The sequence below is a fragment of the Strix uralensis genome, chromosome 4, assembly GCF_047716275.1.
Source record: "Strix uralensis isolate ZFMK-TIS-50842 chromosome 4, bStrUra1, whole genome shotgun sequence".
NCBI lineage: Eukaryota > Metazoa > Chordata > Aves > Strigiformes > Strigidae > Strix > Strix uralensis.
In genome coordinates, this window is record NC_133975.1 from 60,686,916 (window position 1) to 60,706,273 (window position 19,358).

The 19,358-nt window shown below is 44.2% G+C and overlaps 2 protein-coding genes across 11 annotated transcripts in view; one reads left to right on the forward strand and one right to left on the reverse strand.

Moving 5' to 3' along the window:
- Positions 1 to 688: 688 nt before the first annotated feature.
- LOC141942873 (UDP-glucuronosyltransferase 2A2-like) lies at positions 689 to 15,267 on the forward strand. Of its 3 annotated transcripts, none has more exons than XM_074866956.1 (6): positions 689 to 1,497; positions 9,176 to 9,324; positions 10,587 to 10,718; positions 11,139 to 11,226; positions 11,984 to 12,203; positions 13,482 to 15,267. In XM_074866956.1, exons 1-6 carry the CDS (start codon positions 762 to 764, stop codon positions 13,756 to 13,758), a joined length of 1,602 nt encoding a protein of 533 aa, XP_074723057.1. In that variant the 5' UTR covers positions 689 to 761; the 3' UTR covers positions 13,759 to 15,267. The 3 variants fall into 3 exon arrangements, with proteins under 3 accessions (XP_074723057.1, XP_074723055.1, XP_074723058.1); XM_074866954.1 differs by lacking the exon at positions 689 to 1,497 and adding an exon at positions 5,941 to 7,280; XM_074866957.1 differs by lacking the exons at positions 689 to 1,497; positions 13,482 to 15,267 and adding an exon at positions 5,941 to 7,280 and having other exon boundaries at positions 11,984 to 13,016.
- Positions 5,036 to 19,358, reverse strand: part of YTHDC1 (YTH N6-methyladenosine RNA binding protein C1) — a 32,833-nt gene continuing 18,510 nt past the window's right edge. For 5 of the 8 annotated variants that reach the window (XM_074866953.1, XM_074866952.1, XM_074866951.1 and 2 more), the window contains 2 exons: positions 18,192 to 18,326; positions 16,486 to 17,489 (listed from right to left, as the gene is read on the reverse strand). In XM_074866953.1, coding sequence (XP_074723054.1) covers positions 17,265 to 17,489; positions 18,192 to 18,326 — 360 coding nt within the window. In that variant the 3' untranslated portion in view covers positions 16,486 to 17,264. Of the gene's footprint in view, positions 5,188 to 8,922; positions 8,996 to 13,397; positions 13,482 to 16,485; positions 17,490 to 18,191; positions 18,327 to 19,358 lie in introns of those variants that run through there. The other 3 variants (XM_074866949.1, XM_074866947.1, XR_012628762.1) reach the window with 3 other exon arrangements.

Below are 19,358 nucleotides of genomic sequence, written 5' to 3' on the forward strand. Positions count from 1 at the left end.
GCGCCAAGTCTAGCTGTATATTCAAGCAAGAACTCCCTGTAGCACTGCTGCCTGTCAGCTAAGTAAGCCCCTGCACTGCCTCTGGAAGGGAAGATGGAGAAAGCTGGGAAACCCCCAGAATAAGAGAAATACATTTTTAAGTACAGGTAGGTTTGCTGCCATAAGTAATAGCAACATTACAGTACGCAGATACCATGGCTGTTGCAATTGAAAATAGGTATTTTAAAATCAGATGTGGTCATACATCCTCCAGCAAATCTCAGTATTTCTCCAGTGTTGACAGCAGTGCCACTTATTTGCTAATACTTATAGTAAATCTGCCAGCATTTACTGATACAGTAATTACACAGCTAGAAGAGATCCTCTGTTATTTGCTTTTATTTCATGGTAAGGATTCCTCAGAAAAACTACAAAAGGTATAAAGAAATAAAGGATGAAATTCTTCTTGTGCAAAGGGAATAGCTTGAAGGCAGACATTTGACAGCAGCAGGGATTGCTGCCACTTTGCTAGCCAGGGAAAGGAGTTCCCTCAGGGGGAATCTAACAAGATAGAAAGCAGAAAGGGAAAAGTGAATCACCAAACATCCTTTTCTGTCTTTTCAGACCTGAGACCAAAGTGGGTTTTAAAGGCCCCACCTGTGTTACAGGAAACTCTTGTTTTTGCTAAGAGTGCAAGTAAAGAGCCATCAAACACAAAACAGAGGTGCAGCACTCCCAACTGGAAGGAAAAACTCCCAGGCTACCCAGCCCTTAACCCTGCCATGGCCACAAGAACCACTGGCTCTAAGAAATACCTCCAGCTGCTCCTTTTTCAGGTTGCTTTTCTAGGGCCTGTCTTCTGTGGGAACGTGTTGGTCTGGCCAACAGAAGGCAGCCACTGGCTGAATGTGAAGATAATTATACAGGAGCTCATCCGCCGTGGGCACAGCGTTACCGTCCTGGTATCCAACGCTTCCCTCTTCATTAAACCCAGGGCTGAGTCCATAGAGAAGTTTGAGGTCTATAACGTGCCCTTCAAGAAAGACACCATTGAGAAGCTGATTGAAGATGTAGTGGCACTGTGGCTGAATAACAGGCCAACCACCTTGACGTTCTGGCAGTTTTACAAGGAGCTGGGAAAACTGTCCAAAAACTGGCACCAAATGAACAGGCTAATGTGCAATGCGGTGCTAACCAACCGAGAGCTGATGGCCCACCTGCAGGGGTCTAGCTATGACCTGCTGCTGTCAGACCCAGTGACCCTCTGTGGGGATCTCCTGGCTCTCAAGCTGGCTGTCCCCTTCATCTACTCGCTGCGCTTCTCCCCAGCCTCCACCGTGGAGAGGCACTGCGGCAAGATCCCAGCCCCACCGTCCTACACACCTGCAGCCCTCTCTGAGCTCACCGACTGCATGTCCTTCAGCGAAAGAATAAAAAATATCGTGTCTTACCACCTGCAAGACTACGTTTTCCAGAGCTACTGGGGAGAATGGGATATCTACTATAGCAAGGTCTTAGGTAAGCGTTCTGCTGCTTCACTTCTCATTACACAGCCTCCCCGCCTTACAACCTGCAGAGCTAGGAACCTGGGAGGGTCGCAAAGTCAAGGTCTGAGAGAGGTCAGCAAGACGTTTGACATTATGTCCCTATGTGGAAAAGGGAATGAGCCACCAGGGTCCATCAGTTGCACCCACTCCCTGTCAGGGTGCTGTGCTGCTATGCCACTGCATTAAGACAGGGATCAGTGCTCATCCCAACTGATGGAGTTGGCTTTTGCCATTATTATTTTTAATGGGGAGGTTTAAACAAATTCCACACCATATAGGGCCCTCAGCAAGGGAGCTTAGCTTACACATTTCCCCCCCTCAATGATTGCTTGCAGGAACAGAGCTGTTTTTCTAATTCAGAGTATCATAACAAGGAGGGGGGAGCTGGTGAATTACGAGCCAGCCCCGCCACCCTCAGTAGCAATACTGAAATGCATTGTGACTTTGTAAGAGACTTCACTTACGTCACTGGTCATATAAAACCATTCCTCTCTGCACAAAACAAGTTTTATTAAAACATACCCTCCACCCACAAGCAAACAGTAAACGCAACGAGTCTTCCTCTGCAGGCTTTTCTTCTGGACTGTTTTGAGTGAATATGTAGAAAAATATGTTTATTTAAGCATTAACCATATGTGATCAACATGCCATTTTTACTAACCTCACACTGAGCTCATGAAAAAGCAAAAGCCTTGCACAACAACATAAGGAAAACATTGTGTAACAGAACTGGGCAGAAGCCCAGTAATGACGATTTTTAGCACAGTGAAGAGGACTTACATTATTTCTTAATTGCACATCAGAAGGGTGACCATAAATAAAACTGTTTAACAGATTTTCTAGTTCAACTTAAAGTGCATAATTGGCACCTAGTGGCAGGCAGGACAGCCCACACCATCACCTACCAGTGCAGGCCTCCTGCGATGCATCCTCTGGAAGAGGCAAGTTCACATGAGGACAGTCTTACTCTGATACTGGAGTCACTTGCCATATAGTTTCATCCACTTTGAGATGCAACTTTTTAGCTGCAGCCCTGGATCGCCACCTTAAGTGCACTGTAAATGGATGCTCAGTGTCTTCATAGAGCAAAAGGGTGCCCACATAGTGGGTGAACATCTTTGCTGCACACCCAGCTGTTCTTCAAAGAGTCAGAAGAATGAAAAAGTCACCTTTTCTACCAAACAAATAACACAGAGACTGTAGTTAGACAGGCAAGAGGGCCTGGATGACCAACAGGACACAATCCTCGCTGGACTGAGCCCCCCAGGGCTGACAGCTCTCCCCATGGCTCCAGAGGAAGCACATCTTCCAGCTTCAGCTAGCTATTTACTACCAGATGGTGCCAGCTGGTCCCAGTCACCCTTTTCCCCAGGAAAACATGCTGTTATCCAGGCCAGGATTTCACGCCAGCTACCTTGGCTCCCTGCCCTTTGGAGCACTGCAGTGTCACACATACCCAGCCCAGCTTGGGAGTGCTGCTGCTCGGGGCAAAGGAAGGCCACGGGGGCATTGCCATGCAGAGCAGGCTATGGCTGGGAAGGAGGTGGCAGTGCTGTGGCTGCTGGCTGTGTTGGGCTGGGGGTTCGGGGGGAGGGTATTGGTCTGGCCGGCTGACAACAGCCACTGGCTGAACATGGAGTACATACTCCAGGAGCTTGTGGTCCGGGGTCACGAGGTGACCGTGCTGCTGCCTTCATGCTTCCTCATCCTCAACTCCACACAGCCCTCACCCTTTCAGTTTGAGGTGGTTGAGGTGCCGATCACCAAAAAGGAGATGGCTACTTTACTGGAAGAGGCTTTCTATTTTTGGTTTTACCAGGAGAGAGCGCTACCTGTCTGGGCAAGCCTTTACAGGATAGCTCAACTGGTGTACAAGCTGGAGAACGTAACCAAAATCATTTGTGATGAAGTCCTGAAGAACGAGGCGCTGCTGGAGAGACTGAAGGCATCCACCTTCGACGTCCTCTTGGCAGACCCACTGGCACCCAGTGGGGAGCTGTTTGCTGAGAAGCTGGGTATCCCCTTCGTGTACACCATCCGGTTCTCCGTAGGCAACACAGTGGAGAGGCTCTGTGGGATGCTCCCAGCACCTCCTTCCTACGTACCCGCCACCCTAAGCCACCTAACAGATAGGATGTCCTTCCTGGAAAGGCTAAAAAACATCTTCTCCTTCACTGTGCAGGATATCATGTATCATTACCTTGTCTGGGGAAGCTGGGATCAATACTACAGTGATGTTTTAGGTAAGGCTGCTCTTACTTCCAGAAATTACATCTGCTGTACACACAAGAGTAAATACCCAGAGCTTAGAGGTTAAGGCACAAATCAGGGGCAAGACAGCCCTGAACTCACTCTCCTTCCCCCAAAATTCCTGTGTCAGGTCAAATAATCCAGGCAAGTGCAAATGTTACCTGTTAATCCTGACCTGCTACACCAGTACAGCTAAGTCCATACAGATACTCCTATGATAGGTAAAAAAGTGCTAAAGCCACAGAGCTCATCAGTCATATTCACAGATGAATCATGACAAACACTAAGAACAGCAAAATACTGCTATATACCCACCAAACACTAGTGCTGAATTAAACCTTTTGAAGTAGAAGTAAAAAATGGAAAGCTTTTGGAAAGCTGTACAACAATACTACCCTTTTTCCCCTAGTACCCCTTTTGCTTGCTAGCTTATCTCAAAATGAGAGATAATGGCCTCCTCTGGTCTTTTAAAGGCTTGGGAGAGCAGCTGAGCTCCAATTTGCAGTGATAAAAGGCCCCCAGCAGAGATAGGGTTCTTTGCTTTTCTGAAAGCATCTAAAAGAAACACTAGAAGATAGCTGCATTTATAAGTTTTTTTCTTTTTTAAATAACAGTCGCAAAATTATTTTCACATTTTTGCTCTAAGTGATTATTGTAATGCTTAAAAGGAAACAGGACGAACACACATGCACGGTTGGTGAGCAGATAAAATGGGTATTATTTCAATTTGAGACAAGCGTTTTTATTTGTATTTCACTAGTAGGGTGTAATTCTGCTAAGAGAGCGAAGTTGTTAAGATATCCTACTATTAAGAGTACCTGGCTGTGTGTTTATTTGTGTTGTTTATCATGTTTGACAGAGACTAGAAAATTTTGTGCTGGCAGGTTTGCTGATCTCTTGTTGTGTAAGCCTCAGAGCTGCCTGGGTCTTGTGTTGTCTTTGTTATTGTTGAATGTGGGGTTTAGCATTTAAGGCCCCATGTGCAATACCTGTTTTGTGAGCTCTGTTAGCTTAGCTGTTCTCTACCCTGACTGTGATATGCTTTGATCTGGTGTGTATCCAGCCCTGGAGGAGGTGTGAAAGGAAGGGGCAAGCATCTCACAGAAATGGGGCAACGTCTCAGCTCCTGAAGTGTATGCACACTTCTCTTTGTCCTTGGAAAATCTTCTTCAGGGTTCCCATTATTCTAGCTGTTTTCCTAGAGCTACCTAAAGGCTTTTTCAAGTGATGGAGTTGAAGACTGCTTGCTCCACTGTCAGTCCAGTGAGGGGAGCTCATGGGGTGGTGCTGAGCTCTGGAGGAGTGCACAGGCTCTTTAGACTCTGAGCCTCATGCGCCCTCTGCTCAGGAGACAGCAGCTGACTGTTCTTTTCCCTGAACACATCAGTAGGACCAAGCATCTCCACTACACCTGCAGGATAAAGTCAAGAGGAGAAATCAGGTCTGTCTTGGCAGGATAAAGTAAAGAGGAGAAATCAGGTCTGTCTTGGCAGTATCTGTCCTGGACTACATGATATGGATACACTGATGCCAGTTTGCAGCATCCTCCAAGGAGAAGGCACAGAAGCAACAAGGTGAGCAAAACCTGTGCTCCTCACCTCCTCCAGTTTCTCTCCTGGGGTGGCCTGATGCTGGAGTCCTCTGTACCAGGACTGTGCCCTTCCGGCAGCAGTGCTGCGTGTCCACAGCATCTGGCTATAGAGAGGACACAACTAGAGCACCCTGTGGGCTAGTTGTGAATCACTGCAGACATTTTGCACCCAGTAACTGAGGAGATAAGAATTGTAACCAGCTTTACAATCAGGTTGGTTCTTACAGGGCAAAGAAACAAATCTAGGCTGTAGTCAAGTGGTAAGATGGGGTTCATCTTGCAGCTGTTAACAAAGTCCCATGAGCTGCTCACGTGCTTTCCCTAGCCTGAGCTCCTGTTTGGTACAGGAAGGATTATCCTCACCTTGAAGATGTGGTATGAGGGTATATTGATTTTGGCTGGAATAGAATTCATTTTCTTCACAGTAGCTTGCATGGGGCTATATTTTGGATTTGTGATGAAAACAGTGTTGGTAACACTGGGATGCTTTAGTTATTGCTGAGCAGTGCTTACACAGCATTAAGGCTTTTTCTGCTTCTCACACTGATCCTCCCAGCGAGGAGGTTGGGGGTGCACAAGAAGTTGGGAGGGGACAGACAGAACAGCTGACCCTGGGTGACCAAAGGGATATCTCATACCATGTGATGTTGTGCTCAGCAAAAAAAGCTGGGGGGGGGAAGTCTGCCAGGGTTGCTGTTGCTCTGGGACTGGCTGGGCATTGGTTGGGTGATGGTGAGCAATTGTTCTTTTTTTGCATTACTGCTTTTCCTTGGTTTTATTTTTGGTTTTTGCTTATTAAGCTGTCTCTATCTCAACCCATGAGTTTTCTGCTTCCCTCCCTTTTCCCCTCCTACTGTGGAGGAGTGAGAGGCTTTGTGGTGCTTAGCTGCCTATGAAGATTAAACCACCACATAGGAAAAGGGCTCCTGGTCCTCACATGCTGCAAAACGCACTTTGTGGTGAGTAGAAATAGGAGTTGCCGTCATTTTGAGATCAGCGGTGGCTCTGCAGGAGACTCTAGAATGGGATTTGCTGCTTGCCCAGTCCTCCCATGACTGCCGCGTTCTGACACGCCCTCTTGTGAAGCTTGGCATCTCACTTTTATTGGCTGGCACTAAAGTGGTTGCACACTGGAACAGTTGAACTGCTTCCAGCTCAGTCAGACTGGAGTGGCACATGGGCTGCTGAGATGATGGGGCCAAGGTTCCCCTGGCTGCTCTGGGCCTGTGCATGCTGCTGGAGCGCTGGCTTTTGTGGGAAGGTGGTGGTCTGGCCCACTGATGCAAGTCACTGGATCAATGTTAAAGTGCTGCTGGAAGAGCTTGTTCTCCGGGGTCATGACGTGACTGTGCTGGTGCCCTCAAGCAATCTGCTCATTGACTACCAAGACACCTCCTCCCCCTTCACCTTTGAGGTCCTGCAAGTCCCCTTTACCCAGAAGACCCTGCACGCTGCCATGGAGGACTTCCTCAATTTCTGGATGAATGAGGTCTCTAATGTCTCTCCCTGGAAGATCATGTGGAAGATGAAAGAGGACCTGGAGGTCTTTACCAATATGTCCAAGCAGGTCTGTGACACCTTGGTGATGAACCCTCAGCTGATAGCAAAGCTGAAGCAGGCCAAGTTTGATGTTCTGATCGCTGACCCCCTGTCTGCAGGTGGGGAGCTCGTAGCAGAAATCCTAGCAATCCCTTTTGTCTACAGCTTCCGCTTCTCCGAGGGGAATGTGGTAGAGCGGCTATGTGGTGGGCTCCCATCCCCACCTTCTTATGTGCCTGCTAGCACAAGGGGGCTGACAGACCAGATGTCCTTTGTGGAAAGACTACAGAACTTCCTCTTTTACTTTTACATGGATTTATTTTTCTTGAAGTTTTGGCGAGACGAATGGGACGGGTACTACAGTAATGTCTTAGGTAAGGCAGCTGTTGTATGGTTTTTCCTCTTGCACAGGTTGTGCCTTTTGAATGTTCTGGGAGCTCAGTGCTGTTGTCTCAAACTCCTTCTCATTGGCCAGCAGAGATGGTAATCGCGTTTTGGTCACATGGAGGCTGTGCTTTCCCTTTTAGGTCTGGTCTGGTCTAACAGACACCAGTGCAGTTTTGCTCTAATTCCCCTTGAGGACCTTCAGAGCATGTAGTTCTAAATTCTGTCAGTGATGATACTGCTGGTGAGCTCTTGCAGTGAGCTGTATGCCCATTTTAGTGCTTTCAGAGGACAGCTGTTGCCTCTTCATCTTGATGACAGGCACTTCTACAATTAAGATGGTAGTAGCTAAAGGCTGGAGGGAAAAATCGTTCCTTAACTAAGTGTAAGGCACTGGACTCCACTGACAACAAAGGGATGGAGTTAACCCTGTTGTAACTAGGACCACTGGCTGTCTCTGGACAACAGCAGAGCAAAAAAGCACCCTTCATTCATATTGCATGCACTGTCTGGAGGTATCATCTTGCAACCCTGATGAGTACAGCATGTGAAGCGGGAATTCATGTTCTCCAATAACAAATGCTAAGAACTGTCACCTTACCGTTTCACTCAGAGTTTGAAATAGTCTCCTTAAACTACATACATACCTGAAATTTTTGTTCCAACCTACTACAACTCAGGCTTGATTCAAAGTCTATTAAAGAGACCTATTAGTTCAATGGACTTTGAATCTTGTACAGAGTATCTATGAACAACAAGCACAAGGGCATCTATTCTGTTGCCCTCCAATCTCTTCCTGTGTTTCCCAAGAACACCTCAGTGCAAACTAGCCCCTTTTCCCTGGATTGACTTTTTTTTAAATACAATTTAAGAATTAATTACACCTCTGTATCACTCTACTTCTAATGCAGCCTTAATTGTCTCTCCAGTAACTTTGTAACTGACTCACTGCTCTTTACTTAAAATAATATTTAAGAAAATTTACTGGTGTAAATTGTAACGCTGATCAAGTAGTATAAGAAGATGCCCTACAGATAATTTCTATCTTGCCACTTATTTTGCTTGGTTCCTGCTTGCATTAGCCTGACTTTGGACAATCACTTACCAACACTTCTAAGCCTTTTACCCTCCAGTCCCACTTTGTGGGGAAAATACTGCAAAGACAACTTGCAACATGTACCTGAGAATATATATTTTTCCAAATGGGAAGCTATAAAACAGTTTTACCCATCGGATTTTTTTCTATAGATAGATTTCTAGAGACACTGGATTTTGCATAAAATGACATTCAAAGCATCTATGGATTTGGCCAAATTTTCCCAATACGTGTCCAAAGGAGCAGACTCAGTCCCCGAGAGAACTAAGGATGGTTGTACCTGTCTTTTATTGTAGTCTGAGCAGCTACTGACTGAGTCATCATTTGAAAAATGCCACAGAACTTTGTTTAAAAACTTTCCTCCTCCCTGACTGGTGATCATCACTTTGCAATTCATATATTTTTTATTTGGAACTAAATTTTCTGTGATTGTTCTCTTCCCCAAAGTGTGTTTTTATTACAAGCACAGGTAATGAAGACTTTCAGTGGTACAAGAATTGCACTTCTGTATCAGAAACTAAATACTTCCCACTTACTCTTGTACTGCTCGAAATTCATCCTGAAGGTTCAAAATCCTTTTAAATATTGTACTGCCTTGTTCGTGGCAACCTGCCAAGACCAAACACAGGACAGGGTAAGGAATAGGTCTGGATTTGTCCGTATTTTCATTTCATGCATGACTTTACAGACTACACTTGATAATGCCAAGGGTAAGGCTCCTGTTTCACAATCTACAGCAAACAAGACCATTCCCGTGTGTGTTGTAAACCCCTTGTACTTTGTCCGTAGGGAGGCCCACAACCCTGTGTGAGACGATGGGGAAAGCAGAGATATGGTTAATCAGAACATACTGGGATTTTGAATTTCCACGGCCTTTCCTGCCCAACTTTGAGTTTGTTGGAGGACTTCACTGCCAGCCTGCAAAGCCGTTACCAAAGGTATCCCAACTTTGTTCTGCCATTGGTTGGTCGTTTGCCCAGCAGAACAAAACCTGTTTCTTTCCCTGATCAACTGTGCAAGCTATGTCCTGAGAAAGCTCATTCTTAAAGAAGATGTTCTGCTACCAGTGGGGAGCATGGAGCCATTTAGCAACCTGTCAGTACTCGTTCAGTACAGCTGAGGTCAGCAGGAGGGAGTATAGTGTTTGTTTTAGGAAAAAAAGGTGCTACCTCAGAGTAGTTAAGTGTAAGATTTAATTCTAAGATACAGACTTGCAGCCCAGGGTAATGTTGAAATACCTGCTGCAAAAAGGCACTGTGACGGGACAAATTCTTTAGATAAAATGGAGTCAAGACTTGCAGAAAGAGATGAGTGATAAACACTTCTTTTATTGTTGCTTAGTTTAAGACATCTTAAAGGGAGTAAAATACTCAGCATCTCCAGCCTATGCTCTGCCGTGACTGGCAATATTCAGGTAGAATTTGAAACTCACAGGTACTGATGACAGCAGAACAACAAGCTCTGGTCTAGTTTATCACTCCTGCAGGAGCCTTAGAGGAGGTAGGGTATATTCAGTGCAAGTTGTCTACTAAAAGCAACCTTCTAACCCTCTTCCCACTCCCCTGTAGCAGGGGTTGAGTTGGGGGAAATGGGTAACCATTCTCTTTTGGATGCTACTGCTCCATTTCACATGACACTAACTGAAAAAAAGAACAGGAAGACCTACTGGTGTGATTTGTAGAAAATCTGCTTAGCAACATGGGGTGTATTGCAAGAAGTAGAGAACTGGCTAACTAACAAAGTGACAGCAGCGACTCGATGAATCTCTGATCGGGATGCCGAAAAGCCCTGTCAGTTTTCAGCACTTTCCCTTCCTGCAGAGCTATGAAATGCAAAGTACTCATTCTAGGAAAATCCAGAATCATGACTGACTATGCTAGGGAGGGTGTCATAGGGTATGGCCCTCTCACACCAGTGCCAGGATCCATTCCTGTTATTTGTACTCTGAAAGAAATGTGTCCTGAAACTGGTTGACTTGCTTCCAAAAAGACAAAGCTTCTGTCACCTGCCTCAACTTGTCCTGGTCCTTTCTAGGGAGAAACTGTTTTGCATAGGGCCAGGTCTATCTCTGTAAGGCCCTTCTGTCAGCGGAGGTGCTCATACACCACGATCATCTCCCTGATGAACTAAAAAGGTTATGCTCTCTTCTGTGTAATCTGCAGTGCATAATTACTCTTAGAATGTTTTCTGCCTCTCCTAGGAAATGGAAGAATTTGTTCAAAGCTCAGGGGAGCACGGCATTGTGGTATTCTCTCTTGGGTCGATGATCTACCAGCTAACTGATGAAAAAAGTAATCTGATTGCCAGAGCCCTCAGCCAGCTTCCACAAAAGGTGAATTTCCTTTTGAGTCTAAACCAACGTGCCTTGTTTTTTGTCACTCCTGTTGTCTTCAGCGAGCCTTTTATGTTTGGATTGGCCTGGTTTTTATTTGCATCTCTGCTGGATGTGCCCCAGACAGGATGCTGGGTGCTGCAGAGAGGCAGACTGTCGAGTCACCTCATGGGGAGTTCTGGCGTTTCCCCTTCTCTGAATCAGACGACATGGAGGTGCGTCCATAGGCCAAAGTATAAAAATCACTCTGTGATTCTTATAAGCAGCACATAATAAATAATCAAAGAGCTGAACTGGAGCCAAAGCTATTTGAATTACTGGGAAAAGGTATGTGGGTTTCAGAAAAAGCCCTACATTACATGTAGTAATACAGAAGGGTGTGTCACATGCATTGTTTACCTTATTCTTCCTTTGTTCAAGGTCCTCTGGCGGTACAAAGGAAAAAAACCAGAAACTCTGGGTTCCAACACCAGGATTTATGACTGGATACCCCAAAATGACCTGCTTGGTGAGTCAGATTCTATCTGGGATGCATTATGCCCTTGGAAAAACTGTTTCCTTGTTTTTCCACTAAAATGGCTTGTTCAGGCAAAAGAATCACGTAACACTTGCAACTACAATTAGTTTCACAGCTTAAGCAGTAGAGGTTTGCTCCTGGATTAGCCTTAATTTCCCAGCCTGCTTTTGACTTTAAGGTGAGTGGCTGTACAAGAACCACTGAAGATGCAGCCAGGCTGTAATGGGAGTAGGGAGCAGTGGTTCAAGGCGGCAGCAACTTGAGCTTAGCTATGAAGATGGATCTCTAAAGCAAAGGCCTCCATCTTACAGAGCTTGGTGGCAGTTGTCTGGAAGGGCGAAGAACCACCTCTAAGCAGGAGTAAATATCAAAGTAGGCATGTACTCCAGAGCTGGGCTTGGCCTCTGCAGTTAATCTCCCGGGCTCATTCTTCAAAATGCTTGACTTAAGCAAGGCTGCAGCAGGAGGCTGTTGTCAACTTGATACCATGTAAAAACTAGAACTGTACAACAGTAAAAGGGCTGAAGTAACTCTGGGGTAGTCTGGAGGAACATGCCGATTCACACATTGCATTAAGATAAACATGAACGTGTGAAAGCCAGATGTGCAAGCTCTGATGCTGATCCTGAGGTCACAGCTGTTCCCTTCTCTAGCCCTGCACTTGCCTGGGTAGTTTGCAGTGTTCATGCCCCAGTGAACGCAGTCTGCCACAGCTGCTGTTACATGTGCCTCTCCTTCCCTGTTCCAGGCCATCCCTCGACAAAGGCGTTTATTACTCATGGTGGGACCAATGGGATCTATGAAGCTATCTACCACGGGATCCCAATGGTTGGGATTCCCATGTTTGCTGACCAGCACGACAACATTGCTCACATGAGGGCAAAGGGAGCTGCAGTTGAGCTGGATTTCAGCACACTGAAGACACAGGACCTAGTCGATGCACTGAATACGGTCATTAACAATTCCACGTGAGTTTTGTCCTTGCCTTACAGTAGGATGAGGTTATTAAAATCTTGGGCTGCTGCTGTGAGAAATTCCGCTGGCTCTTCTGGGAACCAAAAATACTGAGTAGCTGGAGTTTGGGTTTCGGATTAAACCCATCTTTCATTTCCGAGAATTAGTACTTCTCAGAAAGGAGAGATCAGTAATTTGATTTTTCTTATGCTCTATTTTATGATGCCTTTAAGAAAAATACTTCTTAGAAAGCCCAGAGCAGCTCCTGAGACTTCTCTGCTAATATAAATCCTCTGGAGGCTCTGGGTAACAATTCTAGCTGTATTACATCTACTCTGTCTGTAACCATGATTCTTTCTCCTACCCTGAGTTACCAGTATCCTTAGGTTACTATATCTATCAGTCAAGAATTAAGAGGGCAGCCTGGCAGCTGGGATCCCTTGCTAAGGATAAGGCCATTGACAAAGGGATTGGAAAAAAGGCAGGAGTCCTCAGTCTTTGGCAGCAAGCTCTATCAAGTGTGAAGGACAGGTATCCCTTCAAGGAAGAACTTGCAAATTTACGAAGCACATGTACCAGCATTGCTGTAGGTATCCAGTATCTGAGGGACTTAGCCATGGTGGAGGAGATCTATAACAATCTGGAGGACGACCAGGCGCCCGAAGACCCGGATGAAATGTGGTGCATGTGGCCCCCCTGCCAACCTCCCCCTTAGTTTTATTGCTGAGCATGATGTCATATGGTCTGGGATATCCCTTTGGTCAGTTGGGGTCAGCTGTCCCAGCTGTGTCCCCTCCCAACTTCTTGGGCACCCCCAGCCTCCTCAGTGGTGGGGTGGTGTGAGGAGCAGAAAGGCTTTGACTCTGTGTAAGCACTGCTCAGCAATAAGGAAAACATCCCCGTGTTATCAACGCTGTTTCCAGCACAAATCTAAAATATAGCCCCATGTTAGTTACTGTGAAGAAAACTCAACTCTATCCCAGCCAAAATCGGCACACTCTATTATACTGGAACAGAAAATGCTGCAAATGTTTTCATGTTGCTTTTTTTAAAGGAGTATCTGGAATAGTTTTGAGTAACTTTTCTTTGCAAAAAACTGTCTTTCTCCATTACTGTTCATAACCCAATTTTATCCAGACAGGAGTAAACTGGGCCAGTTTCAAATATATTGAAATAACACTGATGAAAGTAAAAGCAAGGCTGTCTACCTTCCTCAAGAGGACTGCCAGATGCTGAATGGGTTGTTTCAGGAATCAGTGACAAATCTCCTTGGTTTCTTCTTTTTTCCCCAGCTATAAGGAAAATGCTCTAAGGTTATCCAAGATACACCATGACCAGCCAGTTAAGCCTCTGGACAGAGCTGTCTTCTGGATCGAATTTGTCATGCGCCACAAAGGAGCAAAGCACTTGAGACCAGCTGCTCACCATCTCACCTGGTACCAGTACCACTGCCTGGATGTTCTGGCATTCTTGTTCACCTGTACAGCCATTGGTGTCTTCATTCTTGCCAAGTGCTGCTTATTTTGCTGTAGGAGATGTGGAAGGATTGCAAAGAGGAAGAAAGAATAGACATCCTGTTCCCATCAGCAGTTTTTCTTCTCCTAGGCTAATTCAGCAAGGCATTTATGCACATTCCTTGGTGAATAAAATTATTAGGATATACTTTAAGCTGGGCATATCATGAAGCACCCAGCTGAACTGGGTCATGCTAAAAAGCTGTTGTGGGGCAGAGCTTCTTGCTTAGCCAGCAAATTCCTTGTGGCCTAAATAAGACTGAATTATAGTCGCTTTATCCCTTGTGACCCTGTTAGTTGATCACACACAGTCCCTAGAACAGTAATTGCTGCTGCAACTTTTCAACTTCGATATATTTCATAAATTCAGCCTTCCCATATGTGGTACTGTGGATCCCTCAATCTGCAACTGGTTTCCTTACCATAATGCTGTCCTCTCTTATAACGTCACCCAGGCTTGATGATTCACAACCAAAAGGCCTCTGCTGTCAGAATAGCTCTCTCCAGATTGGACAGTGAAGTGAAGATCACAGGCTCTTAAAAAGTGCCTATCTGAAGGGCCAAGGTAATGAAAAACTGGGAGCTGCAAGTGGCTGGTGAAGCCTGTATTATCACATTTTTACAAATGCACTGACTACTTGGGGGCTGATGGGAGACCAGAGTCCTAAAACCAGCAGAGAAATTACTTTTCTGTGAACCATTTCTTTTCCATTCAGTCTGGAGTCCTGCTGCACAGGCCATCATTCTAACTGAAACATTATAGGGGTGTTGAAACCACCTGTCAGGAACTTGCCTATAACCCCCAAATGCCACTGAGCCATGCTAAATGAAGGAGAACCTCAAGAGATGGAACTTGCAAAGAAGTAACACTACATGGGGGAACAGTGCAATAGTCACTTGTCTTGCCTTAAAAGTTGGGAGGGAAAATGGTGCTGCTCTTGGCTCAGGTAAGAGCAGTAGTAAACGCAGAACTCCTGAAACTGTTCAAGGTGCACTTACTGATGAAAGCCTACTAAAACAATGCTAGTTCAGGCCTCCTGTTCTAGGTAAGGTTATTCCACTGCTGTGCCATCACACTCAAGAAAGAACCTGCTCCAGTTTTAACTGATACTTGCTGTATTCTGAATACTGCAGAATTGTTTTCGAACAGAACAGGCTGAGAAAACATGTTGTATGTGTTTACACAATAAAATTCCCTACACTACATTAACTTTTTTATTAGCATTGTCAACAGTTTCAAATCTCTTCATACTACAACATTTACAAAAGCTCAAGCGAATCATTTCCAAAATAAAGAGGGGTTAGAACAAGACTAGCGCTTCTCATGGTAATTTCTGGTACACGGTTCCTATGGTCATGATAGGATCATATGCTGGAATATGCATATTGAAATATGCATAGCAAACAGAAAGTGGAACAGCATGACTTTCAGGCCCCAGATTGGAAAGGTTTGGCTCTAACTGTTCATAAACCTGGGTCCCTAGGCACAGGTCCACCAAGCTTGATCACTAACAGCCTCCATGATCCAGCTTCTGAAAGTAGATTTGCTGAGATGTCAGTTTGGTTGCCAGAAGACCAGCAAGCACCCTAGCATACTGCACAGACATCAGTCATACAGGGCTAACAAAGGACAGGGGAGACAGGATAGCTGGGAGAAGTTGGATAGAGAAAGTCCTCTGCAGTCACTTTAATGAGGTGGTGCTTTTCTGTAACTTAAGAGAAATTTGGCTTATCTAGCATTGAATTAAAAAAAAAAAAAAAAACTAAAAAAGAAAACCAACCAAAACCAAACCCCCCCTCTTCTTTCTAGAATCTGTATATAAAGCAGAGAAAGATATCAGAGAAAGGTGGTCTATGATGCCTTTCTCCCATTAAGACACAGTACGTGTACTAACTTTGATACTGATCTACCTCTCAGGCACGCCTCCCAGTGACAGTAAACTGTTTAGAGCAACCCAAACATTTTCAACTTCTTGTAGCGTTTAAAAAATCCCAACACAGTTGGATGGTGGAGGTCAAACTTTTTGCTTAGCGAATGTAGATGTTTACTACAGCTGCACAGACTAAAATATACAGAGCCCAAATTATGGTCAGATCTCAAAACCACGTTTCCACAACTGCCACACTGTGACCAATCCTATATTGCAGTTTATAAAAACAGCTACAGCACTCAGCACTGTAGAATTGGGAGGTTTTTAAAGCACATGCTACAGTCTGGCTCTGTTGCATGAGAAGAAACCGAAGAAAGGTTATGAATAAGTCCACTGAGGCTCATACAAGTTTTGAGAACTAGGAAATTGTTGGAGAAACTGAAAAACTTCCACTAGAAGTTTTGGTTTTTTGTTTTTTTTGTGTTTTTTTTTTTCTTCCCCCCCCAGTTTTACCACTGGCATTTAGATTCAAATATTTCCTATTTAAGAGAAATAACAAGTGACACAGTCTTCATTACAAAGAATCCGGATCTTGCAGGACTAATACACTCCTGGGAGACAGGTATGATTATGGCTGAAGACAGCCTCTCAAGAGCTCAAAGACCATTTGATTAAGTTGAATATATAGGGCCTTAATAACTCCAATTAGCTGTAGGAGCTATAAGTTGACTACTCCACTGTGGAAACAGAAAAGCAATTTCCTTTTATTTCAGCAGTCCTCTTTCTAAATTCAGGCTTCGGAACAATTTCACCTAGCACAAGAACCTTTAAACTATTTCTGAACACAAATACTCTCATAGAACTGCCAGAATCTATCAAAGCTGGCAAGCTCAGAAGACCAAGAAACCCGATTTGAGGTTTTAATTGTTTCAATAGTTACCAATTTATTTTTATAAAAAAAAAATGGTAGCAATGTAGAATACAGCAATATTTTCTGGTTCCACACACGCAGGTTGTGAACATTCCAAGCAACGTGTACATTTTGGAAGGAGACTAGACAAGAGGATTGACCAAAATATTACTGAACATGGGAAGATTTTTAAAAAAGATTAAAAATTAGATATCAATAGTGTCTTCTTAATATTGCTTTCATTACTGAAGACTGAAAAAACACTTGACTTTACAGATAGGGTTAAAAAACAGGGGGGCAGGGAACAAAAAAAAGGCTGCTACAACACTGCCATACAGTCGAAAAAAACAAATCATACTTCAATATTTGCATACTTGATAGCAGCATTCTCCCACTGAACCATATGAAACTACAGGAAGAAAACATCAAAGCAAAAAAATAATATGGCAGTTATCCATCAGTATTCAGAAACCTAGAATGAAGTCACTAAGTAGATGAACACTTATTGAGAATTAATCAGTATCTACATTCTTAGCTGTTTCCCATTCTGCTCCAATAGAAACGTGAAGTTGAGCGTCAGCTTTGCGTATTTTATTTTTGGCCGATTTGAGTTTTTTCCAGTTTATAGTTCACTGCATGCTTGGAATAGAGGGTCATTTGTAAATCCTTCTACACAACGAACTTTAAGTAGACAGCTGAAAATAAAATGTACTACTTGTAAACACACAAAAAAATACAAGCTTTTTTTTTTGTTTTAAGTGAGCACTGGTTCCAGATAGATTATCTTCGGTATCTACCTCTTTCACCTCTGTCTCTGTCCCGGTCACAAATTCTCTCTCTCTCCCTTTCCCGATCACGGCCTCTGTCACGTTCTCTGTCTCTTCTATTATCTCTAGGACGGTCCCGTTCCCGCTCTCGGTCCCTCTCCCGAGGCCTGCTTCTCCGACCGCTGACAACTGCTTGTGTGCGGCGAAGAAAGTCGTCTACTCTCATGTCGTAGTCGTGCTGTGATGAAAGGACAGCTCTGTTTTTCTTTCCCAGATTAAAATCCCCTCCCTTCCCCTATCCATAGTATTGGCCGTAACTATTGGGAAAGCCCAATGTTTAATAAATAAATAAATTTTATGTCCAGCATCCATAAGCTCAAGTTTCTTCTTTCATCTTCAGGGCAGCACCATGTCTATGCTTCCACTGTGCAGAAGCTGGGGTGTAAATGCCAGATACCAGCAAGAGACCTGAAAGCTAAGCAGCCTTCAAAGCCAGCTAACTGAATTTAACAATCCGCCCTGTTTTTTGGTATACCTGTAAAAAGTTACAACACACAAACTTTTCTGCTGATAAAGCAATCTGTCGTGCATGAGCACAAGCAATGTTAAAGACTTGTAACTTCTAACTGTAATCAAACTGGGCTTCAGCATGAAAAGTTTCAGAGCTAGACAGCTGGAAGCCATTTTAAGCACACACCTCAGGTTAAGAGTACATTCTGAGAATTTTGCACTTCTACATCACCTGGGAAAGAGAGAGGGGCTTTTCAAAGACGCTGGAAGTCTCTAGTCAATCTAAGTGATCTTTCCAAGGAAAACTAATACAGGTCTTAAAAATACAGTTTATCAAAGTCAACAAATCTCAGGTTAGGCTGTATCTGTACCCCAAATTCCCACTCTGGCCTGCAGACTCACGTCCCCCTCTGTCTTTGTGAACACTTACTACTCGTTTGTCTCTGTATCTTGCTTCATGTGGTACAGGATGATGTCCTGAGTATGGAGGGTGAGCTTGAGGTGGAGGTGCATGATGCTGATAGTAAGGGTGGTGTGGTGGCTGCTCCATACCTGGATACGGTGGCTACAAGAAAGTTACAGGAACTTTGTTGAGTGTTTCAAAACAAAGGAATGCACACAAGGCTGAGTGCTGGGAATTAAGAGCAGAGGTCACTTTCACTCAGATGGAAGACATGACATCTAAATATATCCGACCACAGGCTCCTAACTGAATGGCAGACTATTCTTCATTAAGTCAGCATGCTTTACTACTACTCCACCACTGCTTTTTTAGGAGTTTGGCCAACACCCTCCCCACACCCACCTTCTTTCCACATCTGCCTTGAAGTGACATTGTACGTAAAACTTCTGCTATTTTTTTTTAAAATCTAGATATATGGAATGTGAATTTTGTCCAAACCTCTTACTGAGTCTTTTCATTACCATTCCTTATGAATATATTCCTGTTTTAAATGAACAAGCTTACTCTGCAAGACAAATTATTTGACAAAAGGCTAGCAGTTTGGTTTTTTTTTTTTGGCTGTTCTCTTCCATTTCTTCAATCAGCAAAGCCTTTATTTCCCATATTACCGAAGCATCTGTTTGCATTGTTGTCACAAAGGAAGTAGGTGGAAGTGCTGGATTTTAGGACGATTACTTGGACAGCGTGCAGAATGGGAAGAGGGAAGAAAAAAAATGAAGGGAGTTTCTGGAGGCTTAGCTGTGTTTGAAAAACCATTTTCCTCCCAGTCCAACAACTTTGTTCATTTCCTTCAGTTACGACAAACCAGAGTTGCGTTTCCGCTGAGAAAAATGAGGCTATAATAGCATCTCTACATCTGGCTCTGCCTCTTGCTCATGCACAGTATACAAGAGTCAAAAGACTCATTACAGTTATCCAAAATCAGGACCCTCATGGCCAGAATTACTAAATATAACCAAAATAACTAGTTATAATGACTATTCCTCCTGACATGATGACAAAACCATAGCTGTACAAGTGAGTTATCAGTAAATTTCCATGTACGTAGCCATAGATACGAGCACTCATACATACGCTCATCTGACTGGGAAAAAAGTGCATTTCAGTGGAGGCTGCAACACAGCAAGACTTATT